Raw genomic sequence first — 27,570 nt, 5'->3', positions numbered from 1 at the left:
TTTTTCCACTCATCCATCTGTCTGTCTTCTATCCTGACATTTATCTTCTCTCCTACCCTCTCTTTCTCTCTCCCCTTCTCCATCCTTTCTCAGAGAGTCGAGAAAACTCGTTCAGCCGTTCCCGGAGCTCTAGCGTTTCCAGCATAGACAGGGAAACTAAAGAGGCCGTAACCACCCTGCAGTTTATGGAGTCGTATGGGCGTAAATCAGACTCCCTGCCCACACCATGCCTGTGGGTGGGCACAAGTCTGGGCCTGGTGCTTATCATCCCAATGTCCATCCCTATGGATGAGCAGGAACGTCAGGAAGACCCCGTTACTGTGGCCCCCACTGGTATCTCTTGATTTCTCCCTTCTCTGATTCTTGAATGCCTCTGAATGCAACATTCCTAAACAGTTTTTAACAGCCAGGTTCCGAAAGTAAAGACTTCATTCATTTTCTCCTTAGGGAATTTGATTTTTGATAACTTATAAACCTTTAATTAAAGAAAGACCTGTTGTGAGCTCCAAGGTTGTTATTCGCTGGTACGTTTTTGTTGAAGCCATCTGTTTGCATTACTTGTTTTTAAAATAATCGTGTTTAATCGAATTCCTGATGCTGTGCAGAAAATGCCACCAATCACAGGGTTGTCGTGAGCAAATCGTGCCAAAAGAGCTCTGCCGGGAATGTCCACTCCCATGAAGCACCACAAATGACATATTCAATTTGGTCTCCTTATGCTCTCAAAGTAGTACTTAAATATCACAAATTTTCAAATACTTTTTTGCCTTGAATAAATGCAAACTTTTAAATGTTGTGATTCACCTCATAAAGTCCCCATGAACATTTAAAGTCCCCATGAACCGGAAGTTGCAACCGACTTATTTGTTGTGAGTATAAGTGAAACCCAAGCCATCAAACTAACATTATTAGAGAAGGAACACCATTCTAGAGCGGAAGATCATAGATTCATAGATTTTGATCAAAGATTACCATTACAAACTAATTTTGTCTGTTTATTAACTTGCACGGATTAATTGCTCACCACAAGACTAGTAATTTGCGCTTACAAAGTACAAAGTAGATAGGGTCAATTTCGATTTCATGACGACTTGAACAACGACTTTTTAAATCCCTATGGGAAAAATGAATGGAAAAAATGTTTTCGGAACCAACACCAGTGAAAAAGAGGCCGTGCATTAATGCACCATATTATCATGTTTTTGTTCTCTTCCCTCTCAGGCACAGTGTTAATGCTGAAAGGCTCCATTCTGCGGTTTAGTTTCCTTGATTGTGGGGGCGCTCTTATCCACAGTCCCTATGAGGTGTGGCGGGACCAACAAGCCCCAGGTGACTCAGATCGACCCCGCAAGCGGAAACTGGTCAACTTCTCACCCTCGTCTTCTCAAGAGGCCAGTGGAGACTGTCACTTAGCCGTGGTGTGTTCGGAGAGGCAGGCAAAGGTCTTCCTGATGCCCACCCAGGCCTGTTTATATGTACACAACATCACAGAGTCATCCTTCGTGCTGCGGGCCGACGTGGTGTCGGCTTGTAACAGCGTTTGTCTGGCCTGCTTCTGTGCCAACGGACACATCATGACTTTGAGGTTTGCTTTCACTTTTGTCTCAAATTTGGAAATTGTGGTGTAGCTGGTAGAGCTCAGGGCTGGTAACCAGAAGGTTGCTGGATCTAGTCCTTCAAGCAAAGTGCTACAATTTTAAATTTCTAATATCTTAATTGGTGATCAAATATTGACACTAAAACAGAAATGATTAAACATGTCTGTCCATGGTAATTGACAGAATCTTTCAAATTGAATTGATATTAAGCTCTATTGCTTATGGGGAAATTAAAATAAAATAGAATTAATTAAAAAAATATAGAAAATAAATTATTATTATTGTTGGTTGTATTATATCCATTATTGTATTATTGTTTTTACAAACTGAGGGACAAGTTTAAAGGCCTATTGTAATTTACATCATTATTATTACTATTAATATAATTATTAAAACTGAATGGAAGCTCTATTGACTGTATCCATGGCATGGGCAGTAGGGGGAATATATAATTAATTTTAAAATTAAAATAGTCCATTTTTCCACCCCTTTTATGACCATGTAAATCCTGTATGGTCAGTTTACATCTAAAATCTAACCACAGAGATTACAGTGATAATGCAAACTGTTTTTGTTCATCCACTCATTTCTGTACAGAATAATTAAGATAAGTGCATTAGCTAGAAATATGAGCTTTTAAACTCTACGGAACGCCTTTCTATTGTAAGTACATTATTGTAAACAGAACATTTTCTTCTTTTCACAAACTGAGGGTTGAGTAAAAATGTAGGCCTATGTGTTAATCCACAGAATTTGACAGTTTCCGTCAATAGAGCTTAATTCATATTTAGCCTGCAACATTCCGGCTCAAAACCTTTTGGTATTGATTTTCAGTTTAATCCAGTTTACAGAAACCAGCTCAATCCTTCAATAAACTTCAAACCTCAAGACAGAACAGCTGCGCTGTGTTTTTGGTGGCTTCATATTAAATCCTGCCTTCAGTGCAATGTGATATTTTAGGCATGAATTTCTTCATTCTTCACTATAAATTCGAGTTTTCACTGTCATTTCCGATACAAAGGATATTGGAATGCAGTTTCCAAGTTTGTTATCTTATATGTGTGTATGTTTTGCAGCCTTCCTAGTTTACGACCTCTGCTAGATGTCAACTACCTGCCGCTAACGGACATGCGCATTGCCAGAACGTTCTGCTTCACCAACGGAGGGCAGGCGCTGTATCTGTGCTCCCCCACAGAGATACAGAGAATCACTTACAGCCAGGAGATGTGTGACAACCTACAGGTGGCTGTGCCTGTGTGTGTGTGTGTGTGTGTGTGTGTGTGTGTGTGTGTGTGTGTGTGTGTGTGTGTGTGTGTGTGTGCGTGCATACTGATGGTGGCTATTGAAGTGAAATGTCATGCTTGTCATGGATGCTTTGAGCTCTGCTGAGCTGAGCCCTGCTGCATCTCGGCTGTAATTTCTGCCACACAGGTTGTCATTCTGTCCTTTCTCTCCCTCTGTCGTTCTCTCTCTGTCTGGTTAGGATGGAAATAGCATAATGCCATACTATTCTTTCTATTTCTGCAGTATGTACAATGTGCACATTTTCTGTATGCATAGAATGTTCGAACTGCAATATACACTACTGTTAAAAAGTTTGGGGTCTGTAGGATTTGTATGTTTTTGAAAGAAGTCTCTTATGCTCACCATAAAGTACAAACTAATATTGTGAAATATTGTACACATTTAAAATAATGGTTTACTGTTTTAATATTTAGTTTTAAATGTAATGCATTCCTTTGGTGCAATTTTCTGCATCAATACTCCCGTCTACAGTGTCACATGATCCTTCAGAAATCATTCTAATATGCTGATTTAGTGCTCAAGAAACATTTCTTATAATTGGGCCTATGCATGTTGAAAACTGTTGCGGTGCTTAATATTTTAGTGGATATATTTTTGTCAGGATGTATAGAATGAATAGAATAGATTAGAATAGAATAGAAAAGATGAATAGAATAGAATTGATGAATAGAAAGTTCAAAAGAACAGCATTCATTTGAAATATACATATTTTGTAACGTAAATGTTTTTTTACTGTCACTTTTGATAAATGAAATGCATCCTTGCTGAATAAAATATGAATTGATTTATTTCTTTAAATAATAATAATAATAATAATAACTGACCCTAAGTTTTTTGAACATTAGTGTATGTATCCCACAATGCAATGCAATTGCATTTCAAATGCGATATTGATCTCCTTCCTACTATATTATTATAAACATGATTTATTTAGCCCAAATTTAATTAGAAATTGAAACAGTTTTGCATTCTACTGTTTGAATTGTTTATTATTGCATAAAACATGTTTCACATAATGTTTCTTTATAACTGTCTCTGTCAAACACACGAGAGAGAGAGAGAGAGAGAGAGAGAGAGAGAGAGAGAGAGGGGTTTTTCTTGTCAAAACTTTCCATTTTAAATAGTGAAATGTGTAACTGTACTGACATCTGCTGGTGGGTTTGTTAACTGACTGTGCTGCCATTGCTTTTGTTGCTGTATTTGATATGATTTTTCTTTATTCAACACTTTGATTTACTATTCTTGATTAATTGCAGGAGATGTTAGGGGAGCTCTTTACACCCATCGAGACCCCTGAGGCACAGAACCGTGGCTTTCTCAAGGGCTTTTTTGGCGGCAACGCCCAAACCTTCGACAGAGAGGAGCTGTGTAAGTGGAGTTATGTATCATTTCAACATCATCAGTGGGTGTGTGTGTGTGAGCAATCAAATTCTCACAGATCCAGACCCTCTTGTTCTGTAGTTGGCGAGGCATCGGCGGGTAAGGGGTCCCGCAGCCTGGCACAGCACATCCCAGGACAGGGTGGAATGGAGGGCATGAAGGCAGCAGCGGGCGGGGTGGTGGGGGAACTGGCCCGAGCTCGTATCGCCCTGGACGAGAGAGGACAGAGGCTGGGGGAGCTGGAGGAGAGGACTGCTCTGATGATGACCAGCGCCGAAACCTTCTCTAAACACGCTCACGAGGTATGCAGGAGAGCGAGAGAATGAGAAAACAGAAATATAAATGCAAATACATCCTCATGTGCTTATTCAAACTCTTTGTTTTCCCTTTTTTCCCTCCACAGATGATGCTGAAATGCAAAGACAAGAAGTGGTATCAGTTTTAGAGGGTCCTCGAGGAGGGCGCACTCTTGTGTACTACTCTGGTACTTGGACTTTCACTCTTTAAAAGAGAGAGAGGGAGCGAGCGAGACGGATGGACCGAGAGACTTAAGGGCTGTTCAGCTTCTCTTCTGTCTGTGTACAGGATTGTCTTACTCTGATTGGTTAAAAAGGCGAAGGCCAGATTACAATACGATGGACTTGTACCATTACCGTTTATGAGGAAGTGGGGTTCTATAACCGTGTTGTAAATCAGACGTCATCTTAATTTATGTACAGGGCTTGATCGGGGTCTCCTCACTCACAAGAAGCAAATTGGCTCACGCCGTGTAGATACTCGTAAAGTTACGAAATCAACAAGAGTGCATGAAACAAAATGGATGACCTATAAAAACGTAAAACTGCCATATTAAAAAGCAGCATGTTACTTTAAAAAACAAAAGGGAAATAAAAGATAACAAACTTTTATTTAATAACCTAAGCCAATAATATAAACTATGACAAAAAACTTTATATTTTTTGAAATAGCAAACAAATATATATAAACAAGAAATGTATACCTGCATTGCTATGAGGCCAAAATATTTAATTTTTTTGGTAACGCCATACAGTTTCTTTCAGCGATGTATATTTTCAAAATATTTACCACTGTCTTGTCATATACTACGACACCAATTTATCCACTCTAGTACTGCTCGTACTCGACTCAGTTGGCCACAACCACGACGTTCAGTCACAAACGCAAACTTTTTCCGTTTTCTTTGCTGCTAGCTCGCAAAAAGCACCACTACCAACTTTTTAATCCGTCTCCAAAAGGTACTTCACCCTCTCCTAGAGACGTATGACGTGACATGGTTTTAGAAGTGCGAGTAGTAAAATGTATTTGGCGCCACGTGACGAGTGTGTGTCTGTGAGGTCCTTTTCGAGCGTGTTTCTCATATGTAATACTTAACGTGCCATATTCTAGATGGGTGAAGTATCTTTAACTGTAAACTAGCGATGAATTAATTTGTCTGTGATATTCTGGGCTCTTACATGTAGATAAGACAAGCCAGCCAAACTCAGACAGAAGGGTTGGCTCTTCATGCGTGTCTGTGAAAGTATAAATACGGTTTGATTTGTTTTCTAATTCGTCATGATGTTCGTTTTACTTTAAAAGACCAATTTCAGCTGGCCTGTTATTTCGTTTCTAGCCTTTTTGGTTGCCTCGGGGCATGTGTAACAAAGATTGTGCGTTGTTTTTTACCTCGCTGAGGACAACGAGTGAATGACCTGTTTTCTCTGCCAAAGTTTGAATGCATCGTGGAGAGATTTACTTCACATTCCAGTACAAGGGACAACTTTTGTTCATTTTCTTCTTTTTTCCCCATTCAATATGACGTCAAAACGATGTTTTCTACCTTACTACTGTAGTGTCAGACGATTGTTAGCTTGTGTCTTCTGGTTGTCACTCGACTGTTGAAATGGTGTTTAGACTGATCAGTGGGCGCTACTATGTTTTTTGAATATGTGTCTGGAAAGATCAAACCGAGTGAGTCGCCCCGCGGTTCGCGCGTGAATTATAGTGTTACATGTAAGCAAAATCTTCCAGAATCGTATTTGAGACTCATGTTGTGTTTCTATGATTGTTCTCTGATGACCTCTGACCTTCTAGTGCTTTACTGTAACAATCTCAGCATATCTTCCATAGTCCATGCCTCTGCCCATTTGGCTTTGTATATACAAGCTGCTAGTCAGTAACGTAAATGTTGTGCATTGAAATACAAACTCAAGGCTCATGAGAATACACATCGTCAACCGTTAGACAAACTTGGGCTCTTACGCAATATTACCTTTTTCTTTATACTACTTTTACGTTCAAATAATAGCTCACAATTAAAGAAGGAAGACATTGCATGTGTGGAGATTTGGACTCAAGAAGACACTCAAGACTCTTAAGATGCCAAAATCATGTAAAGATGGTCTCTGCTGAAGAAACCTGTTTTATTTCATGTTCACCATTATATTTGTTTCAACTGATTCTCCAATGATTCCTCTTCAGTGTCGAAATAAGTAAAAACTGACGCTCACAGACAGGGTGTTTTGTTTGTATGTTCTCAGTTTTTATATGAAAATGTACAGTTCAACCTGGAGGAGAGCGACATGGTCATTGAACTAAATTATGTGATTTGGATATTCCTCTGTGAATGTCGTACCTGTTTAAGGATGGTACCGTGTCTGATATTCTGACTGAAGTTCTGTAGGTCTAAATGTAGTTTCCTCCACCCCAACACCTGGTCCTCTGATACCTTCAGAGAAGGCAGCAACGTCGGTCTTGTTTAAATGGATAATGCCACCTTTCGTTCTTATCGATATTCTAGTAGTGTTATAGAGGTTATTGAAAATAAAATGGAAATAATGTTGATGCAAATCAAAATGAAATAAACATTTATTGATGTACACAACATCATAAGACTGGTTTGTTTCTGTTATATTATGGGCTTGAGTTGTCAACCAAGATCAAGCCTGCAGTACCAAGAATGGGTCTACATAAAATAACTAAATGTGTATTCTATGCTCACAGAAGACTGCATATTTTGAATATGCATAATACATATCATACATGAGATATATCAATAGATAAATATAGGCATGTAAAAATGTGTCTGTCTATCTATCTTACAGTGTTTTCAAATTGCTTAGACACTAAAAGTGGAACTTGAGGCTCACTCAGTGAAACCATTCACTCATGTACCGAATTTTCAGACCAAGTCTGCAAAACTAAAAGCACATTACGTGCTTTACACTCAGTTTGCTATTGTAAAACAAACTTTTTGCAAAACTCTAAACACAGTTCTCTACATTACACACATCTTTCAAAACTAACAGCTCTTTTGTTTCATTTGGGAAACACTGCCAATTAAATGCCACATTAATTGAATGATTGTCATGATGTCATGTATTTACAGCATTTTACCTGCTAGAAATACATGCTCAGTTTCAATGTTATTTTAAGCTGGGGTAGAATTAAATGAACGCAAAACTCAGCATTTTGTTCGCGTAGCCCCTTCTGTCACCTCACGTACCCCCAGGGATAGGGGAGAGCGGGGCACAACCTGACGCGGGACTAGTTGTAACACCCTAGTTTTAAATACTTCCAAACATGCTAGCATTACTAAACTTAGTGTATTTACTAGATTATAGAGAAAAAATGCGGCAAAATTCAAATCTTTGGAAGATGCCAAAGTCTCCGGCACGGACACCACCGTCTCCGGAAAGGACACCACCGTCTCCGGCACGGACACCAATGTCTCCGGCACGGACACCACCGTCTCCGGCACGGACACCACCGTCTCCAGCACGGACACCAATGTCTCCGGCACGGACACCACCGTCTCTGGTACGTATCTGACGTCTCCGACACGGACACCACCGTCTCCAGCACGAACACCAACATCTCCGGAATGGACACTGCCGTCTCTGGCATGGACACCAATGTCTCCGGAATGGACACCACCCACCATCTCCGGCACGGACACCAATGTCTCCGGAATGGACACCACCGTCTCCGGCACAGACACCAAAGTCTCCAGAATGGACACCGCCATCTCCGGCACGGACACCAATGTCTCCGGAATGGACACCACCCACCGTCTCCGGCACGGACACCAATGTCTCCGGAATGGACACCACCGTCTCCGTCACGGACACCACCGTCTCTGGTACGTATCCGACGTCTCCGACACGGACACCACCGTCTCCGGCACGGACACCAACATCTCCGGAATGGACACTGCCGTCTCTGGCATGGACACCAATGTCTCCGGAATGGACACCACCGGCACGGACACCACCGTCTCCGGCACGGACACCAAAGTCTCCGGAACGGACACCAACGTCTCCGGCACGGACACCAAAGTCACCGGAATGGACACCACCGTCTCCGGCACGGACACCACCGTCTCCGGAATGGACACCAACTTCTTTGGAACTTCAGAGATCCCACGGACACCACCATCTCCGGCACGGACACCAACGTCTCGAATTATGAAAATCGAATTATTGCTATAAAAAATTAACATTGTTACTAGTAGCAATTCAAATGTTGATATCAAGAATAGACCTTTCAACTAGTGACAATTGAATTCTTGATATTGAAAATAAAAAATTTACTAGTAAGAATTTTATTTCTGATATGTGAAATTGGAATTTCAACTAGTAAGAAATCAATTGTTGATATCAACAATTGAATTTGAATGGCAGCCTATGGTGACATTTCACTATATATATATACATATATATTTTGCTGTAGTGTGTCAGTAGGAAATATCAGTTTACATTTCGAAACATTCTTTTTGCCATTAATTGTAATAATCCAGTGAGATTTGTGTATGCACAAGGAAACTGACAACAGCCAGGATGATCTGATCTCACCATCATCGAGTCCGTCTGTGATTACATGAAGAAACAGAAAAAACTGAGACAAACTAAATCCAGAAGAACTGCAGGAATGTCTCCAAGATGCTTGAAGAAACATTCCTGCAAAGCTACAGTACTGTGAAAAGTACTGGCACTTGTGTTAAAATGCTGTAAAGTGAGAATGCTTTCAAAAATAAAATCACAAATTGAATTTATTTATGATTTAACTTCTATTAACTAATTCAAATCAATATATGGTGTAACGACCCTTTTCACAGTACTGTAGCTTACTAATTTGTTACTATGTGAAGTTGCTGCGAAACATATTGTATCTTGTATGGAGATTATATATATATATATATATATATATATATATATAATCTCCATACAAGATACAATATGTTTCGCAGCAACTTCACATAGTAACAAATTCTAATACTGCTGTAAAACAGTTCTAACATGCCAATAGTGTCATTATTCAGCTCAAGTCAGTTCAGTATTGATTCAGTTCAGCTCCATAACTGTGTAAAGTTCATCAGTACTGTTTATACAGTGTATTTGTGCTCATACGTGTACGTGTGACAAACTCCTGTAACTCCACTGCACACTGAACAGGCAAAAGGCACAAGATAGTAGTGTTTTACATTTTTGGTGTGTATGTGGCTAATCATTTGATGTTTGTGTGTGGAGTAACTACGCAAAAACACAATTTTTGGAAGAGTTAAAATAGTTTTGAATGAAGTATTTGCTTTTGCAACTCATGTCTAATGTTTTGCATGTTATGTGTGTGTGTGTGTTGTGGTTTTGTGTGTAGAGTTTCAAGAAATGGAGCCATAGTTTCAGAAATTGTGTGTAAGCAATTTAAAAAAAAAAAAAAAAAAAATGTAATGCCTTTAAATATTTACCATGGTAGACCTACCATTGCAGTGAGTGACAAGTCATTGTTGATGGAATCTCTTCAATAAAATTATTTTTTATGACTGTGATGGATAATACTAATTTACCACAGGTTTGCTGTAGTAACAATACCGTGTTCATTTTTGTACGTGTTATAAGATCATAATTTGTGATTGACGGATCCGCTGTGTAGCCTACAAAAGCGCAAACGTCTTTCCTCTTCCTATTACACAGCCAATCAGCTTCCAGTTAGTTGCGTCATTAGCGTACGCAAGGTGCGAACGACCAATCACATGAGCGCACTGGGTCTGTTACAGAGATTTTCTCACGACGAGGGTGTCTGTGGGTTAGTTTGCACATCGAACCGCTGGTATTTCGGTGAATGTGAGTATGTGGTAAAATGTATCATTAGTGTTTTTAAGCAATGTTTTATTATGAGCTCTTAAGAGGGTTGTCATTCTGATGAGGTGATGCACTAGCATCCACAAAGCATCCATTACTGAAAGTGCTCTCACGCTCCATGAACATGTTGAGAAAACTTTTGCTGCTCTTGATGCCTTGCATCGTTTTCATGACGCGGAGATCAAAGGCAGCAGCGACGCCCAGCGCGAGCAAAACTTTGATCTGGGGTCCTGGACTGGAGACAAACGTTGTCCTTCCTGCTCGGTTCTTCTTCATACAGACAGTGGACACCACCGGTCGAAAGTGAGTAAGTCCTGCAGAAAGACCATAATGGGGCGGTGTGGCTTAGTGTTTAATATCTGACTACAGTAAAATTAAAGTTTTAAGTTCAAAACCCGTCGAGACTTAACTTCACGTCCATTTTTTATGCAAGGAAAGACACTAACGTTACATGTGAATAGAAGGAATATGTGAATATCACCACCACACTTACCAAGCTGGTTACAGGACATTTAAGACAAATGTATTACAAGTTTTCTGAAATGTTGTTTAAATATCCAAATGAGATTGAGATGAGATTGTCTAATTAAATATGCATGGATTTTGCATTTCCTGAACAGATATTTGAACATGGATAAAGCCATGTTCAAGATTTCATTTAGTTGACATTGGAGCTAAAGAGTTTAACAGAATGGATTTTTGATAGTCAGAAAATATTTTTTTAAAGCCAGAAAAATACATTTTCAGTAAATAAAATGTTATATAAATCAGGCGAATGATACATGAACAGACTTCTATGTGAAACCCTTTCAGAATTAGATGGGAAAGTTTGGTGTATGTACAGTGCTGGTCAGAATTATTTGCCCCCTTGGTAAATATATTCAAAGATGGCTGTAAAAAATAAATCTGCTTTGTTTATCCTTTTGATATTTTATAAAAATAAAAAAATCTAACCTTTTATTGAAGTAAAATAATTGAAAGTGGGGGGGGAAATCACATTATGAAATAAATGTTTTTCTCCAAAACACATTGGGAACAATTATTAGAATCTGAAGGATCTGGAGAGATTCTGCATGGAGGAATGGTCTCTGATTTCTTGTCAGGTGTTCTCCAAACTCATCAAGAATTATAGGAGAAGACTCAGAGAAAATCTTGGGAAAAGGAGGTTGCAAAAAGTATTTAATAAAAGGGGGCAAATAATTGTTCCCAATGTGTTTTGGAGGAAAAACATTTATTTCATAATGTGATTTTCCCCCCACTTTCAATTCTTTTACTTCAATGAAAGGTTAGATTTTTGCTAATTTATTTAATAAAACATCAAAAGGAATAACAATGCAGATTTATTTTTTACAGCCATCTTTGATCATATTTACCAAGGGGGCAAATAATTCTGACTAGCACTGTAAATGCTACTGAAGTGACAATTTCTGGCTCAGTGCATGAGAAAACAGCCTTTAAGGATGTGTGCTGTACAGACGCAAATGGTACTTGAAGAAGCCAGAGACTAATACACAGGTCTAAAGAACCTATAATGAAGCATCAACTAAAAAGTACTATATATAAAGCATAAAAATAGGCTTATCTGCTGATCCTAAAGTGATACGAAGAACCATTGTAGAGCCCTTATTTAATCTAGGGCAATTGTGTGTTGTAAGTGCTTGACTAAATCCGCAGTGATTGATTAGTCTATGTCAGTCTTTTATGACTGTACCGCAAATGCCTGGTGAATTCCCAGGACAGGTCTTTCTTTGATTTTCACCCAGGGTGGTGAAAGCATTTTGTTTAAGAATTAATTTTAAGGCATCAGTTTAATTCTGTCATGGCTCAAATAATAATGTCTTTGACATTTTGAATGTCCTTATCTTTAGTTTCACGACTTCTCCTGGAGAGAAAACATTCGAAGTGACAATTACATCTCCAACAGACCCTTATGCCAGAATCTGGATCCAGATTTTAGACCGGAACGACGGATCCTTTTTAGTTCGGTACCGCATGTACGCCAGTTACACAGATCTGCACATTCACATTCTGTTGAAAGACAAGCTGGTGGGGAAATCACCTTATGTACTTAGAGGTAAGAATCAAGTCTACTTTCATGATACAGAGATGAACAATGTCTAACCTATTTCTCACTACCCAGGTGCAGTGTATCACGAATCATGTGACTGCCCAGAGCCCAGTGGTGCATTATGGGAGAAGAACATGCACTGTTCGGCCTCATTCTCTCAGATAGAGAGTGATTTATCCATCTTTCCCAGTGTGGATCCAGATCGTAATGCCCATGAGATCCTTCAGCGCTTCGGGAAGAGACATAGCCTGTGCCACTATACCATCAAAAACAACCAGGTACACACACATATACACATTCAATGTGCTTATTACAATCTTTCTGTAGCCTTTAACTACATAAAGAAGCAAGTAGATGCCAAAGTTTGAAATATGTCTCATAATGTCATGTGCCTTTGTATGATTTGTTACTGTAGGTTTATATAAAAACACATGGAGAACATGTTGGATTCAGGATCTTCATGGATGCCTTCCTTCTGTCCTTCACGCGTAAAGTGAGTATTAGCTCAGTATACTGCAACTAAAAAAAATGTATGCACATAAATTATGTGAAGTAATAATAATGTTATTTATAAACGCGTCATGTAGTATGTTCTCAGTCATTTACCTTCAGAACCATTAGATGGCACTGTAACATAGAGTGGTGGGAGGCATGCACAATTTTTTTTTATTTGTGCACATATTACAAAGAAAAATACTTTTATGTAGTATTCAGTACTTATATTTTCATTCACTACCTACTGTACCATTCAAAGGTTTGGGGTACATATACACATTTTTTAAAAAGAAGTTAATACTTTTATTCAGCATGGACACATTCAACTGATTAAAAGTGAGAGTAAAGACATTTATAATGTTACCATAGAATTATATATCAAATAAACACTGTTCTTTTAAACTATCTATCACCAAAGAATAAAAATGGTATTCTACTAAAATATAAAACAGTTATTTAAAATTGTATAATTGTATACAATGTATAATTAAATTGTAAAATGTAAAACAAAACAAAAATTCTTACAGACCCAAAACGTTTGAATATTATGTATGTTATAAGTTAAATGTCTGAAATTAAAAATAAAAAGTGAATTTAATGCTTTTTTGTGTGACCAGGTCAAGCTTCCAGACATTGAGTTTTTTGTGAATCTGGGGGACTGGCCCCTGGAAAAGAGACGGGCCTCTGAGATGCCCAGCCCAATCTTTTCATGGTGTGGCTCCAATGACACACAAGACATCGTCATGCCAACTTATGACCTCACCGAGTCTGTATTGGAGACTATGGGCAGGTAAAGAAAACTGAATTGTAAATCTTTTTCAACTTTTTATGGAACGACATAAAACTTTTTATGGAGTACAAAGACTTTTAGGAAAATGTTTAACATAGAAAAAATGAGAAAAATGCAGTAAGGCAGTATTTTCACTATTGGTCTCAGATGTGGATAATGAGTGAATTATTTTATAAGATGTAAATTAATTTGATGTTAAGTAAAATTTGTGTCTGTTCATGAAAACAAGATGCAATATCTATTCTAACCTTTACACAAATTTTACAACAAAAAATGTGATGAGGGGAAAAAATAATAGAAAAGTTCAGTATTATGTATAGTAAAATCATCGAATCATTACATAACATTAGGAAATAAAATATTTGTTCTTTGATCTTTTTGTTTTGTGGCAGAGTGAGCCTGGACATGATGTCTGTCCAGGGACACACAGGTCCAGGGTGGGAGCAGAAGATGAGCAAAGCATTCTGGAGAGGGCGAGACAGCAGGAAAGAGCGTCTTGAGCTGGTTAAACTGGCACGAGCGAATCCTGCCATGCTGGATGCCGCCTTAACCAACTTCTTCTTTTTCAAACATGATGAGAGCCTTTATGGGCCCCTCGTCAAACATGTGTCATTTTTCGACTTCTTTAAGGTGCGTGAATTGCACATAACTTCAATACACACAGCATAGGGCTTTTTTATGTTTCATGTAGTGTTATTTTTTAACTGAGGTGACGTGTATGTTTCTCTTAACAGTATAAGTACCAGATAAATGTGGACGGGACGGTCGCAGCATACAGATTACCTTATCTGCTTGCAGGTGACAGTGTGGTGTTAAAACACGACTCCATCTATTATGAGCACTTTTACAAGCAACTCCAGCCGTGGGTGCACTACATCCCCTTTAAAGCTGACCTCAGTGACCTAGTGGAGAAGATCCAGTGGGCTAGAGACCACGATGAGGAGGTACATCATCCCCATTCACACACAAACACCTAATTTGAACACAAAATAATGTGAATTAAAAATTTTGGGAGCACAGAATTTTTTTATCTGGTATTACCATATTGGGATTATTAATATTTTAAATAAATGTTGAAAAATCTCGAATCAAGGTCATGCATTGCAGTTATTTTACCTTGTTTTTAGGTATGAGACACAGCAGAGAACCTAAACCCCTCTTGACCATGGTAAAAAAGGCATGGCCTTGAGTCACATATTGTTTTTATAAAAATAGCATGAACAATATGATAAGACACTAGTTTTCAATAGTTTAATTAATAATATGCATTATATAGTTCATGTAATATAATGGATGGATAAGCATATGGCTGGAAGGTTGCTCTAAGATTTATAGTATAGTATACATACATATATTATACATGGACACATACATACAGAACTGTTTGAATTACAGATGTTGAAGTTTTACATGCAGCCTTGTTAGATGCGAGAGAAAGGGTTTGCAGTCAACCCTTGATTGAAGCAATTGTTAACTGAACAAACAATCCTGCAACCTTTTCTGTTTTTTGTTTTTTTAATCTTATAGGCGAAGAAAATTGCCCTGGCAGGTCAGCAGTTTGCACGAACCCATCTAATGGGTGACAGTATATTCTGTTACTACTTCAAACTCTTCCAGGTAATATTTTTTTTTTGTCTTTCTTCAGTTCAGTGCTATGGTGTATCTGTTGTGGCAATGACTACACCAAGAGTGGAAAGGTCGTTGTTTCGCTGACACTACAGATTCATGGTTGTATGCAGGGTTTCCACGGGGCATTAAAAAGCCTTAATAATGTATTTTTCTGCTAGGCATTAAATTTTAAGGAACTTTACAGTGTATTTTTTTCATAATACATCACAGTGCACGCTTCACCAGGGATGAGTAAGGGATGGTTAGTCGCTTGAGAGAAGAGAGCGGCCAAATTCAAGCAAAATTAGTGCTAATTTATCTCCCAGAAGTGCTCATTTAACTCTCAATATCTCGAAGATGACCCGTTTCAGAGATGGTTGCCAACAGCTAATGACAGCAACGAAGCCAAGCAATGTATGCCGCAAGGCTTTTAAATTAGGTACTTTGGGAATGAAGTTGAATTTCTAATTATTTAGATTTTAAGAATACTTTTCCATCAGCTGGTTAAAATTTACAACATTGCGTGTGCATCCGCAATCTGATGTAAGCAAGCCCAACATGGATGAGAATTATGTACGAGAAAATGTACATTCACTCTCTGACAGTAGATGGCGCTTGAGGAACAGCAGAAATGCAGCTGTTACCCTCTAACCCCGTAAACAAAGTATCTGCACTACTTTGTTTCTTAACAGTAGGCTACTTAAATGTTTCAAACAGCCATTCAGAGTTCTGTTTACATATTACATATAATACAATGTATTTTGAGAATGGGTAAGTTTGTTCTTTATGTGCGTACAGTATTTTCATTTCTTCAGGTCTTGAAAAGTTGTAAATTTGATTTAAATTTGGTTAACTCCTTTTTTTCTGCTCACATTATTTTGATTTTATGAACTTATCAGTGTGTATATCTTATCCTCTCTTGATCTTCAATCTTCTTCCAAGTTTTATGTTCTCAAGGACTCGAAAGCCAAAGGTCAGATAGTGCACGTCTTGCCATCTGCTCGGCACACACATTAAGCGGTAATTTTACTGTATGTGTTGATAAGACTATGGTAATATGACTAGAAGCACTTTACTTTATCATATAATAAAGACTCATGAGCGTGTTTCTGTAAGATTCAATCTTTCTAGGTCTGCTGTGGGTATTTACTTTATACATATTCAGTGTTGGATATATTTTCCCCATTATTTCCTAATTGTGAATTGTTCTGAAACTTGATATCTAGTAAATTAACCACAAAAACAACATTTATTCTAAAAAATCTTATTCTAAATCAGTAATCACTAATTGGTGGTTTTGTTTCTTTACTCTGTATATATCAACATTCTCAAAACAAAGGACACAATTAAAAATGATTATAACAGCATTGATATTTTAATAATTAAGACATTAAGATTTTTAAATGTATATGATTTATATCTAATCATTTATTTTTAACAGTCATTTTGTTGTGCATATATTTAATTTAATACATATGTATTTTTGATGTGTATTATGTATTGTTTGATTTGTTATTTTTTTCTGTACATGTTGACATGTACACTTTGAGTTTGAGAAAGGCGCATTACAAATAAAATGTTTTATTATTTAACCTTTTTAACACTGAGAGCTAAATATCTGTAAAGGCATTCACCTCACTAAATATAATATTTTCATTTTTTTCCATCAGATTTTTTTAAAATAATTATTTTTAGCTGGTCCCAAGTTTCCTGAGTGCTCACAGTAGTCATTGAGCACAAGTATCCCTGAGGCCATGAACCTCAGCACTTTATGGTTTACCCTAACCATCGACCCGAACATTAACCTTTAAACACACGTTCTGGCCTCAAAGCACTTCTCAGCAATAAACGTGTGCGTTTGAGGTGTGGAAGTGTTGGAGGTCAAGACCACAGCGGCTACTTGAATTTTATGTGATTCGTACTGCAGATAAAGATGCTTGTTTAGTGTGATGATGTTGCAGTTAATTAAAATTTTAAAATAAGAATAAAAATAATAGTGCTTCAACAGGACAATGAAAAAGGGTGTGTGACTGGGTGGATTAATCACAAATTGTGTAGCTGAACTTGCATATTGAGAAATAAATGATCTATTTTTACTGCTGAAATTGTGTACACCAAATGAACATTCTGCACTCATCTAGCTCTGTGTTTTTGTTTTTAGAAGTACTCTGAACTGCAGGTCACTGAGCCCAAGGTTAGAGATGGCATGGAGCTGGTGGAGCAGCCAAAGGATGAACTTTTCCCATGTTACTGCGCTAGAAAACAGGTCTGTTCACCAAAGAAATCAAGAAATCACCAAAGATACAAAAGAAATCACCAAAATGTGTACATTCATTGTTAGTAATTGAACCTATTTTACATAATAGTAGAGATTGATACTAAAAAGTCATCATTGCACAATAGTCTATTCTTAGGTATCTTAGGTAACAAAACTCCATTGGCCGCATTTACATTACATGGTTCAAGTGACCCAATTCCGATTTTTTATTTTTTTTTCCTCTCATGTGGCACAGATATGACCGTTGAATGTGTAAGCAGGAAAAAAACACATGGATTCCGATATTCTCAGATCGGTTTCAGGCCTCATTCATTTTGTTGAAATAAATCTGATATGAATCAAATACATGGATTTTCGCCTGCCATGTAAGCGGACAGATCGGATATTCCCCTGTCAATGTGAGTCGTATAATATAGAAAAAGCCACGGTGGCGAATGACGTCAACTCAAGTTGCGTACAAGTCGCATTTTATTTGGCTATTACATTCAGAAATAATGTATACAGGTAAATAAATTGAAATCATAAACACTAGGCTATTTTAGTTTCCCTCACTCCACAACAACATCTTTTAAATTCAACGGATATTCAGAACAGAACAAGAATGAAAAATAAATGTAGGCTAGCTATATAAACGTCAAGCCAAAACAAATTAAAAGGCTAAACTAAAACAGAACTGATGTAGCCTACCTCATTCGGCACAAATCCAAATGTTTCCATATTCACTGTATATTTGGATGCTAAACTATTATTTATTGTGTAAATGATGGGCTTTGTACTTCACTCGCATTCCATTATCAACATAAAACATAATCAACTTTGTGTTTATGCTGCTATTTGCGCATGTTAAACTAAACCCCTGGACAACAAATTTAGTTGTTTTTAATGGATCACAGATTCACACTTATCCATTGTAATTTAATTTAATTCTAATTTAACATCTTGCCAGTTACCGGTTAATGATCGGTTAACGGATGGCGTTTAAGAAAAAAAAAAAAACCCGAAATGAACATCCCTAATGTCTACCTTGGTTGTTTCACTAAGTGTTGTTTAAATGCAGATATCGGATATGGGTCACTTTTAAAAGTTGTATGGTGGTCGTCAAAAAAATCGGATATAGTCAGCATATCGGAAAAGACATGCAGTAAAATGCAGCCTTATTGAGACATGTATTCAAATTAAGCACTTTTGCATTTTTTTAACAAAGTTTCAGTTTATTCTGTTTTATACTATTTATATAGTTAAATCATACTGTTAATACTGAATTTTCTGCACTATAAAATAAAATAAAATATTTATTGTAAAAAAACGACAGGAACTATAAAAGTTGTTAGGTAGCAACAGTTTACCACCAAATGGTATAATGATGTACCAGTAGAGTTAATTAAGTATCTGATGGGTTTATTGTCATTTCATAAAGCAGACAAACTGGATTTATGAGGGCAATACACTGTTATGACTTGGACTGATCAGCAAATTACTCTGATAAAATGTTTATATGAATTCTTTAAGTCTGCAATGCATTAGTCATGGATCTAATTTTAGTCAAAAATGTCTAATTGTTTTTGTATACTGTAGGTCAGAGATGAGCTGTGAGACCTCCTGTTTCATCATGTAACAGCGGCCATCAAATTTAGATGGATTTGACCAGAACATGTTTCTTAGGCCACATACTTGGTGCATCAAGTGTCTTGTGACTGCAATGTCTTAACTGAATGTTTCTCTTGTTGTATTAAATCTTTCTATTTCTACACTCTTGCTGGTCTGGTTTATATGAATTATATATTAGGACCATTTTTGTATAGAAAGTTTGATATGCAATACTCAATGGAGACATATGTTCCACCAAGTTTGGACCAGAATAATCCTGTTATTTATTCGGAAAAATTAATTATAACAGAATAATTAGAATAAATAAGAAATGTTCTTTATTTTTTTTAGACAAGACTTTAAGGTTTATGCCTATATAGAAACTGACTTAAAGAAATGTTTGAGTAAAAATGTGACAAAACGCCCTGGACTTAATTACCTAAGAACCAAACAAACTTACTTTTTTGAAAGGCTTTGTTTGTGAAGTGTTTCCTTAAAATAATAAAACGATGACATTCATACATTTTAAGTGTGCTCCATGTGTCCGAATTCTTAGGATGCCTGAGGCGCATGCTTGCTCCTTTACTTTAGGTGGCGATGTTAACAGCGTGATTCATATGATCCGCATGTCTGTCCCGTCCACGTGTGAGTGAGAAAATTCTACCCGGGAATTTTGGAGCCCCCCCTCCTTCAACCACGCAAGAACTCACATTGAACTTCTATACTCTTTGACGCAACCATTAACCCCTAAATGGAGTTTTCAGAGGTATTTTGCATTAAACAAATGGGAAAATGAGTGCTTCACAGTGTTTTGTTGCATTTTGTAATGCCAAGCTTTACGAAGAATGTATGAGAGCTTCGTTTTTGACACTTTTTGAGAGATTTTAATCGCGGAATATTACAGGAGAGTGTGAGCATCTCGTTCGAGCAGAAAGAGCTGGAGTGCGCGTTCACGGTCCCTGCTGACCTCAGCGCTGAATGCACCGCTGTGGTGTTGACTCACGGCGCGGGCGGAGACATGCACGCTAGACAGCTGGAGAGCCTCGCGCACGCTCTCGCACGTTCAGGAGTTCTGTGCCTGCGATTCACCTGCAGGGCCGTGAACTTCATGTACAGATTCAGAGCTTATCTCACCGTTGTGGTAAGAACTTATTTTTCAATATTATATGCACATGAAATGTTTATATTGCAACCACAATTTATTATTGTATTGTTTTTAATAATAAAACAAAACGATACAAATGTATTATTACATAAATAATACTTGCAATTGTGCCATCTACCAGAATTACTTAAAGAGCCATGAGAGATTTGCACCAAACAGAATTTTCTTGGGAGGTAGGACTCACTCTTTTTTTCTCAAACACTCTCTAATGGTATTTTTGACAAGCCTGAGAAAGTATACCAGCTTTTCTGTGAGAGATGAATTTGTTTGTTTGAATGAGCAAAAGTTCTATTTTTGAAGGAGGAACTGAAAAATTTGCAGATTCCATTTTGGTTTTTAGAGGCTTTACTTCTCGGAAATACATTTGCTTATATGTCTAATAAATTATCTTTGTCTGTTTGTTTCCAGGGCGCTCTATGGGTGCTCGTACAGCTGTTGCTGTGTGTGAACGTATGCAGAGACAGAAGGCTGCAGTCCAGGGGGTTCTGTGTTTGTCATTCCCACTGCATCTACCAGGAAAACCACTAACATATGTTGAGCGGAGCAGAGGCCTGCTTGCGCTGTCGAAAACTTCTGTGCTGTTTGTTTCCGGCACTACAGATAACTTGTGTGAAAAGGTGAACACGGATGAGAAGTTTTCCATTGATCTGGGGCTTAAATTAAAGTTCTTCCTGTTGAACCTTTAAAAGGAATAGTTCACCCAAAAATAAGAAATCTTTCATAATTTTCTCACCCTCACTTTGTTCCAAACCTGTAGGACCTTTTTCTATAGAGCACAAAAGAAAGTTTGAGAAATGTGTTTTTTTTTTTTTTTTTTTTTTTTTTCACACAATGAATGTCAATGGTCAGTAGGCCTAATACCTTTTGGTTTTCAGCATTCTTCAAAATATCTTTGTGTTCCACGGAATAAAGAATGTCATACAGGTTTGAAATATGAGGGTGAATAAATGACAATTTTTATTTTAGAGATACATTTTAGAGTTACATTTTTAAACCTTGATTATACCTAATCTATCACATTCTTTCGTATTTATATTTCTTGAATGAAATGCAAAGCTTATCCTTTGCTTGCTTTTCAGAGACTTCTAGAAATGATTAGACACGGCATGAAAACCCCTTCTGTCATTCACTGGGTCAAAGATGCTAACCATGGACTCAAAGTGCGTGGCAGAACAGAAGAATCAGTACTGGAGGAAGTCAATCCACAGATTATTGCATGGGTACTACAACACAAATGAAACGTGCATTTATAAGTAAATAAATATTATTCTTACTGTTGGAGTATAATAGGATATGAAGACATTGCAGTATTACAGTAAAAGCTTGAGTAAAGTTTTATTATAAATAATAACAGCTATTTTTATTTAACAGTGTTTTTTCCCCCCTATGAAACACAACCAAATCCCCATTACCACCAACTGGTATTACTTGAGAGGTGTGCACAGTGTAATTAGGTTATTTTAAGTATTCTTAAAATGTTGTATTTGTTAGGTGAATTTGGTTGATTTCAATATTACATTAAAAGTGGAAAAAGATCTGAAATGATGTTGTCAGTTTTTTTTTTTTCTTCTTACAGCTTTTGTAAAAACAGTATGTTCTTATAATTGATGAATTATTCCCTAATTCTATGTTGTGCGCCTCGCATATAAATGCTTTTTATTATTTGTATTATTATTATTATGCTTTAAACAACAAAACAATACAATATACACACACACAAAAGTAAAATTACATGCAAAAAACACTGTTTTACATTCATAGAGATACAAGACCTTTGTATCATTCAAAGATTTTGAAGACAGATGAACAGTTTTAATAACTTTTCCATAAGTACTAGTACTATAAAACTAATTTTCAAAATCTTTAAGGACTGCTGAGAATTTTTTTAAACTTCTGAATGTGAAATTTGACTAATAAAATTAACAGATTAATTACAATAGCTTTCTTATTCACACTGTTATCATACAAAATTACATTTTCAAAATGCAAATCAAAATTAAAGAGTAGACCTAACTTTTCCTTAATAAACATAGATGCCAGAAAATGTGGGATACTGTTTCCAAGTGCAAAGAGCAAAAATAGCTGCACATCAATGTCTTTCTGAAACTTACTAAGGAAAGATTTGACAGGGTAGAATTTGTATTATCTTGAACCAAATTTCTTTCACCTTTGTAACAAAAAAAACAAACATATGAGGTAATAACCAAACACTTTCCCAATCAAGGCCAACAAATTTAATCCAATAAGCAATAGAGCAAGACTTGGTGACAACCTCTTTTAGAAATAGAGAACGAATAGATTTGTTATTGTTTTTGGACTGTACCAAACTAATTTTTCCACATACTGTATCAGTTTGATTAATGATGGGCATATCATCATACCCTTAACAAACCAGCTTTTTCTAGCGTAAGAATGCTGTGTATGTACCTTTAAGAACTATGACGTAATCGTACGAACAATCTTATGATTGGCTGGTTCTTTCTCGAGTTTCCGGCATTCCGGCCGTCAACAGTAAAGATGGCGCAGGAACCCTGGAATAAAATTAATATTCCTTTTCCAAGTGCTGTTTCTTCAATTCGAATCCCTTTTACTGGTTCAACGGGTATGTTCTAATATTTGAACCCATAAATTTACTGCACTTTACTATGAAGAGTACATACACGGCATGTAATGAAATATAAAGCGAACAGTGTGTTTTCCCGCGACAGACCTGAACACGTGGATCCGTTAGATTCATGTGAAACGGTGCGCCGTGACGTGATATTTGTCGGCAGTGATAAAGCATTTAACTCGTAACTTTCTAACTCACGTGTTTAAAACGTGTATAATAAGTGTGCAATATGCCACTCTATAAAAAATGATGTTTCTCTGTCTAGATATCTTGATTAACTGTCTGCTGGCTGACTGTGAGGCAGTGTTGACCCTGTTATGTAGTGAAGTTCTGCAGACAGAAATCCGTGTGCTCTACGAACTACTTTACGTTTTGAACAACGGTTTCAGACAACACAAGCCATTCCGAGCATTAAAACAGGTCGGAACCCAGTGCTTCAATGTATTACATAAGTTATTGCATAATTATTCCAGGCCCATAATAAAATCCCTGTTTTTAATTTATATGAAATATGCACCATCTGCAGGTTGAACAATGTGTAAACCGCTTAAAAGAGATGAAGTTACAAGCAGCAGTGGAAGATCTGCAGGAACTGTGTCCAAACAAATTTCAGAGGTAAGGTGTGTAGGCTAAAGCACCATGAAATCAGAATGAACCATTCTTATTTTTGTATGGAATATTGCAGTGTTTATTATAAATGATTTATCAGTGCACACATCATTATTTTTAAAAAAAAAAACTTTGTTCTATCATAATCTTATCAAAATAAGTCCCCCACCCTCTTGCAAGGACATCTCTTCTCTGATGATGTGTTTAATAGCAAACCACAACCATCCAATCAATTCCAGATGGACAAAATGAAGTCCCGGCCTACATTTATTTCTTGTTCATTTCTCTTGTGTATATATATCACAATAGCAAAGTCTGTCTTCAAAGAAAATACTTTTTGTCCGTTTATGGTTGGTTTCTGCGCAGGGATGCTGGAGCAGAGGTTGGCGAGTGTGATGTTCCCAGTCAGCCCACGTTGGAGTGGCTCTGTCTCAAACTACTTGGAGCCTCGAGTCTTTCAGCCCGAACGCTGGAGCGGTGCACCCAGGCTTTCATGTATCCTAAATGTTCACATTCACAACCATTTACTTTGCTTTGAAAATATATAAAAAGTATGATCAAAGAACTGTGAATGACTGTGATCCTTCACACCCCAGTCAGACTGACACGACAGCACCTGCAGCTGCGCGAGTTCATTGTGCTGAATATGGTGATGCTCAGCATGCTCAGTCGCCTCTGGTGAGCTTATGTACCGTTATTATTGACCATGTCTCTGTTGGATTCCCATATGTATGATATGGGATGTATGAAAATGCCAAATTGGGGAAACTTTATGGAAGGAGCATCATTTCATATATTCTGTGCAAACTTGATTGTTGAAATTTGGAATAATTGTGCCTTAGTGTGTTCAGCATAATCAAGGAAATTGATTTGATGTTGTATTTTTACTTTTTTGTACCTTTTTTACCTTGTTTTATGGACAAATGTGTATGTACCCAGAAGTGAGCTAGATCAAAGTCTTGAAAGAGAGTCTGTTCACTCGGCGGCCATATTTGCAATGCCTCCGGGCAGCTTTTTCAGGCATTCAAGACCAAGTCCTATCTACTTGAATTGGGGAATCCTGAAATCTCCATAACTGCTTGTCATACTCTCATTTAAATAACATATTCAATATTTAAAATTGACTTCTGTGTAAGATGTTTGCATTGCTACATTATTGACAATAGACAATGGACATTTTTTACCTATATATTTAGCAGAAATTTTGCTAAAGTCACCACACATTTAGGGTTATGATGTGAGTTAGGTTTTATAACTAACTGTATTACAAAAACAATTGTGTGTGTGTGTGACTGGGTGTATTTGTGAGCATGTATTTCTAGCATGAAATGAAAAACCAAAATGTTAAGAATTGTTTCAGAAAATGTTCTGAATATTTTAAACCTTTCCTGAACAATGAACAACAAATATAATTCTGTAATGGTATAATGCTTTTTATTTTATTTTTTTATTTTATCACTTTTTTTCTAGGGTGTTCTTCAGAGGTATTCTGAGAGCCCTCGTCCCCATGTACAAAAGAGCCACTGAACTCCTCCAGAAGGTGTCACAGTCCAAGCCCATGGCCTACCTGACCGGCTTCACCCTGCCTGGGGACCTGAAAGAGTTCCTGTGCCTTGCACACCCTGGTCTACTGATGGAAGAAGGCACCAAAGACCTTTTAAAGGTCCCACGAGGGCCAAAGTCCAAATTATCAGTCCTTTGCAGGTTGTTTGGGGACAGAGGGCAAGAAGAGAATAATGGAGAAGAGGAGAGAGAGATGATGCCAATATTTTCTGCTGGTCTTGATGAAGGTTCTAGTCTGGATCTGGGGGCTGCAGTTTTACAACAACAGCCAGGTTTTTGGGTTTTGTTACCAATGATGATTTTGCATATTTTATACTACTTTGATGTTACTGTATATGTATATACTATGTAATCATATTTGCTTGTTGTAATTCTTCAGATGTCTCACCCTATGGACTGGACATGAAGGTTGTGCTTCCACAATCTTGTAAAACCACCAAACAGGTATTTGATCTTGATTTGTATGTTGCCATATTACAGATCAAACTGAAGTATAGTTTTGAGAACAATAATATGCTGACATATTCATAGAAATGCAGTCGTAGGTTAAAGGGATGGTTCAGAGTAAAATCAACCTAGGGTCCTTTCCAACCTAGGGGGTGTTTGGCTCGAGGTCACGGTGCAAAGGACCCTAGGTTGATTTTATTCCGAACCATCCCTTTAATATTGATGCATTATTCCCAAAGATGTCCGTGGATCCACTGTTCAAATCGGACTTCTCAAGCCAAATTGAACTCTGTCAGAAGAGGAAGTTCTTGGAGTCACTGGAGAAAGTGTCCTCGTTCAGAAACATGGCTGCCCATCTGAAGGAAGTGATGCACTGGTGCCGAAGCTGCAAGTTTCATCGAGAGCGTAAGCACCTGGCCTTCTTGCACCTTAAGTGTCTGAGGATGGAAAGTCTGGAAGCTGAAGGTGTCAGGTACATAAAAATACTTTAAATGAAATATGTATTTATGAGTCATTCTTAGCTGGTGTGTCTAATTGTTTTTTTGTTTGTTTTTTTGTTTTTCAGGGTGGAGAAGAGTTTGAAGAAGTTTAAGTTAGAATTTCACAAGGCACTGATGCTTCCAAAGACTCTCCCACCAAAACGTTCCTGTTCCTTCACTGCACTTTGGAGAACTCGATGGCACCTCAGAACCTTCATGGCACGCAACAGAACTATCAGATCTAGATCTGCATTTACCAGGATGTGCTCTAGAACAGTTAAAAACTTGTCTGTGTCATTGAAACAAGTGAGGAACTGCAGCCAACCACAACAATTCCCCAAAAAAGAAGTGTCAAGAAACAATATGGCACCTGGAGCCAAGTCAGAAAAAATTGACTCACAGACTGTCTTGCGGAAACCAAATATGCCAAAGAATGATATTGATGATATTTTTGAATTCTTTGGATTTTAAGTTGTTCATAATGTTGGTTGAATGCATGAATGGTTTTATTATTTTTAAAACCTAGGCACAAAAACTAACCTCTGATCACTGTGAAAAAAAGTTGAAAGAAATTGCTTCCTATACTGTATGTGATTTTCTGTAATTGTTTTCTGCACAATAAAAATTTTCTACAGAGATTATGTTTGACAAATGTTCTTTCCAAAAGTCTATTGCATGGAATGTGGAAATCCAGAGAAGCAAAATGAGAAAATAAACCTGTAAGGAAGTTTGTGATCGGATCTTGTCAATTATTTATAATCTGATGATTGGATACATGGAGCTTTAATAGTCCCTAAGGAAATAAATTTAAAACGGTATTTTTGTTGTTGTTGTACTAAATACAATTTTTCTATATTTAAATGGTAATAGACTTGGTCAGCATTGGAGGGGACGCCCACAAAAATGTCACATCCGTTTATGCCGTGGGGGAGAAGCTATTTGAATGAACGTGCGTATACCTAGTTAAGCGCTTGATCTTTACTCTTTTTTTTAATTATTACGATTAATTTTTGCTTTGTGCAATGCCAAAAAGTTGCTGTGTGGCCTTCTGCACCTCTAAGTTTTGTTGACTCTATAATGTAGAGATGACTATAATTGCTTTCTATAAAGTAAAAATGTCAGTTCTGTCTGTGTTGATACAGATTCAGAGAGTAGGTAAAAATTTACTGGGTAAAGTAAACATGGTTGACCAAAAAAAAAAGAACATTTGTATTTACAGTAAATTTATTTTTGCAGAAATGTTGCATGTAAACTGAAAATTCTCAGTTGCTTGTTCAGTTTAACAAACCATATTATGTATTTCTCTTAACACACCCAATACATACTATCATCTTAGTTACATATATTTATATTGCTCTTTCAATGCCAATACATTTTTGTTTACATGTAACACATTTCTTGAAAACAAATGAACTGTAAAATACGAATGTATTTATACAGCACTGATGTA

General features: G+C 37.2%; 3 protein-coding genes across 18 annotated transcripts in view; all 3 read left to right on the top strand.

The window, feature by feature from the left end:
- The window catches only part of stxbp5l (syntaxin binding protein 5L), a 144,815-nt gene extending 137,652 nt beyond the window's left edge, over positions 1 to 7,163 (top strand). For all 12 annotated transcript variants that reach the window (XM_084123108.1, XM_084123116.1, XM_084123114.1 and 9 more), the window contains 6 exons: positions 94 to 333; positions 1,222 to 1,585; positions 2,675 to 2,840; positions 4,160 to 4,271; positions 4,365 to 4,585; positions 4,687 to 7,163. In XM_084123108.1, coding sequence (XP_083979234.1) covers positions 94 to 333; positions 1,222 to 1,585; positions 2,675 to 2,840; positions 4,160 to 4,271; positions 4,365 to 4,585; positions 4,687 to 4,728 — 1,145 coding nt within the window. In that variant the 3' untranslated portion in view covers positions 4,729 to 7,163. The remainder of the gene's footprint in view (positions 1 to 93; positions 334 to 1,221; positions 1,586 to 2,674; positions 2,841 to 4,159; positions 4,272 to 4,364; positions 4,586 to 4,686) is intronic.
- A 3,152-nt stretch (positions 7,164 to 10,315) lies between these two features.
- Positions 10,316 to 19,407, top strand: poglut2 (protein O-glucosyltransferase 2). Of its 5 annotated transcripts, none has more exons than XR_014607605.1 (11): positions 10,316 to 10,723; positions 12,289 to 12,494; positions 12,561 to 12,766; positions 12,904 to 12,981; positions 13,601 to 13,773; positions 14,166 to 14,403; positions 14,508 to 14,717; positions 14,901 to 14,941; positions 15,301 to 15,390; positions 17,543 to 17,647; positions 19,235 to 19,407. XR_014607605.1 is itself a non-coding variant. In XM_084123417.1 (11 exons), the coding sequence occupies exons 3-11, from the start codon at positions 12,413 to 12,415 to the stop codon at positions 19,250 to 19,252; spliced, it is 1,200 nt and encodes a 399-aa protein (XP_083979543.1). In that variant the 5' UTR covers positions 10,327 to 10,402; positions 10,601 to 10,723; positions 12,289 to 12,412; the 3' UTR covers positions 19,253 to 19,407. The 5 variants fall into 5 exon arrangements, 3 of the variants coding, with proteins under 3 accessions (XP_083979541.1, XP_083979542.1, XP_083979543.1); XM_084123417.1 differs by lacking the exon at positions 14,901 to 14,941 and having other exon boundaries at positions 10,327 to 10,402; positions 10,601 to 10,723; XR_014607606.1 differs by lacking the exons at positions 17,543 to 17,647; positions 19,235 to 19,407 and adding an exon at positions 15,419 to 15,516 and having other exon boundaries at positions 15,301 to 15,322.
- A 469-nt stretch (positions 19,408 to 19,876) lies between these two features.
- Positions 19,877 to 26,758, top strand: rmp64 (ribonuclease MRP subunit p64). Its single transcript, XM_084121335.1, has 14 exons — positions 19,877 to 20,012; positions 20,151 to 20,387; positions 20,533 to 20,584; positions 20,820 to 21,028; positions 21,491 to 21,643; positions 22,899 to 23,013; positions 23,288 to 23,442; positions 23,549 to 23,637; positions 23,998 to 24,126; positions 24,232 to 24,309; positions 25,102 to 25,466; positions 25,574 to 25,638; positions 25,881 to 26,113; positions 26,207 to 26,758. Exons 1-14 carry the CDS (start codon positions 19,998 to 20,000, stop codon positions 26,589 to 26,591), a joined length of 2,280 nt encoding a protein of 759 aa, XP_083977461.1. The 5' UTR covers positions 19,877 to 19,997; the 3' UTR covers positions 26,592 to 26,758.
- The last annotated feature ends 812 nt before the right edge of the window (positions 26,759 to 27,570 follow it).

The sequence above is a fragment of the Abramis brama genome, assembly GCF_963993115.1.
Source record: "Abramis brama genome assembly, chromosome: 8".
NCBI lineage: Eukaryota > Metazoa > Chordata > Actinopteri > Cypriniformes > Leuciscidae > Abramis > Abramis brama.
The sequence above is the reverse complement of the archived record's forward strand: the minus strand, read 5'-3'. Positions and strand labels throughout refer to the sequence as shown.

Excerpts from the sequence above, each read along its gene's own strand:
- poglut2 (XM_084123415.1), top strand. The coding sequence starts at position 10,539 with ATGAACATGTTGAGAAAACTTTTGCTGCTCTTGATGCCTTGCATCGTT. Across the intron at positions 10,724-12,288 it reads GTGGACACCACCGGTCGAAA|TTTCACGACTTCTCCTGGAG; the intron begins GTGAGTAAGTCC and ends CCTTATCTTTAG. Across the intron at positions 13,774-14,165 it reads GTATTGGAGACTATGGGCAG|AGTGAGCCTGGACATGATGT; the intron begins GTAAAGAAAACT and ends GTTTTGTGGCAG.
- rmp64 (XM_084121335.1), top strand. Across the intron at positions 20,585-20,819 it reads AAACAGAATTTTCTTGGGAG|GGCGCTCTATGGGTGCTCGT; the intron begins GTAGGACTCACT and ends GTTTGTTTCCAG. Across the intron at positions 23,443-23,548 it reads CATTCCGAGCATTAAAACAG|GTTGAACAATGTGTAAACCG; the intron begins GTCGGAACCCAG and ends CACCATCTGCAG.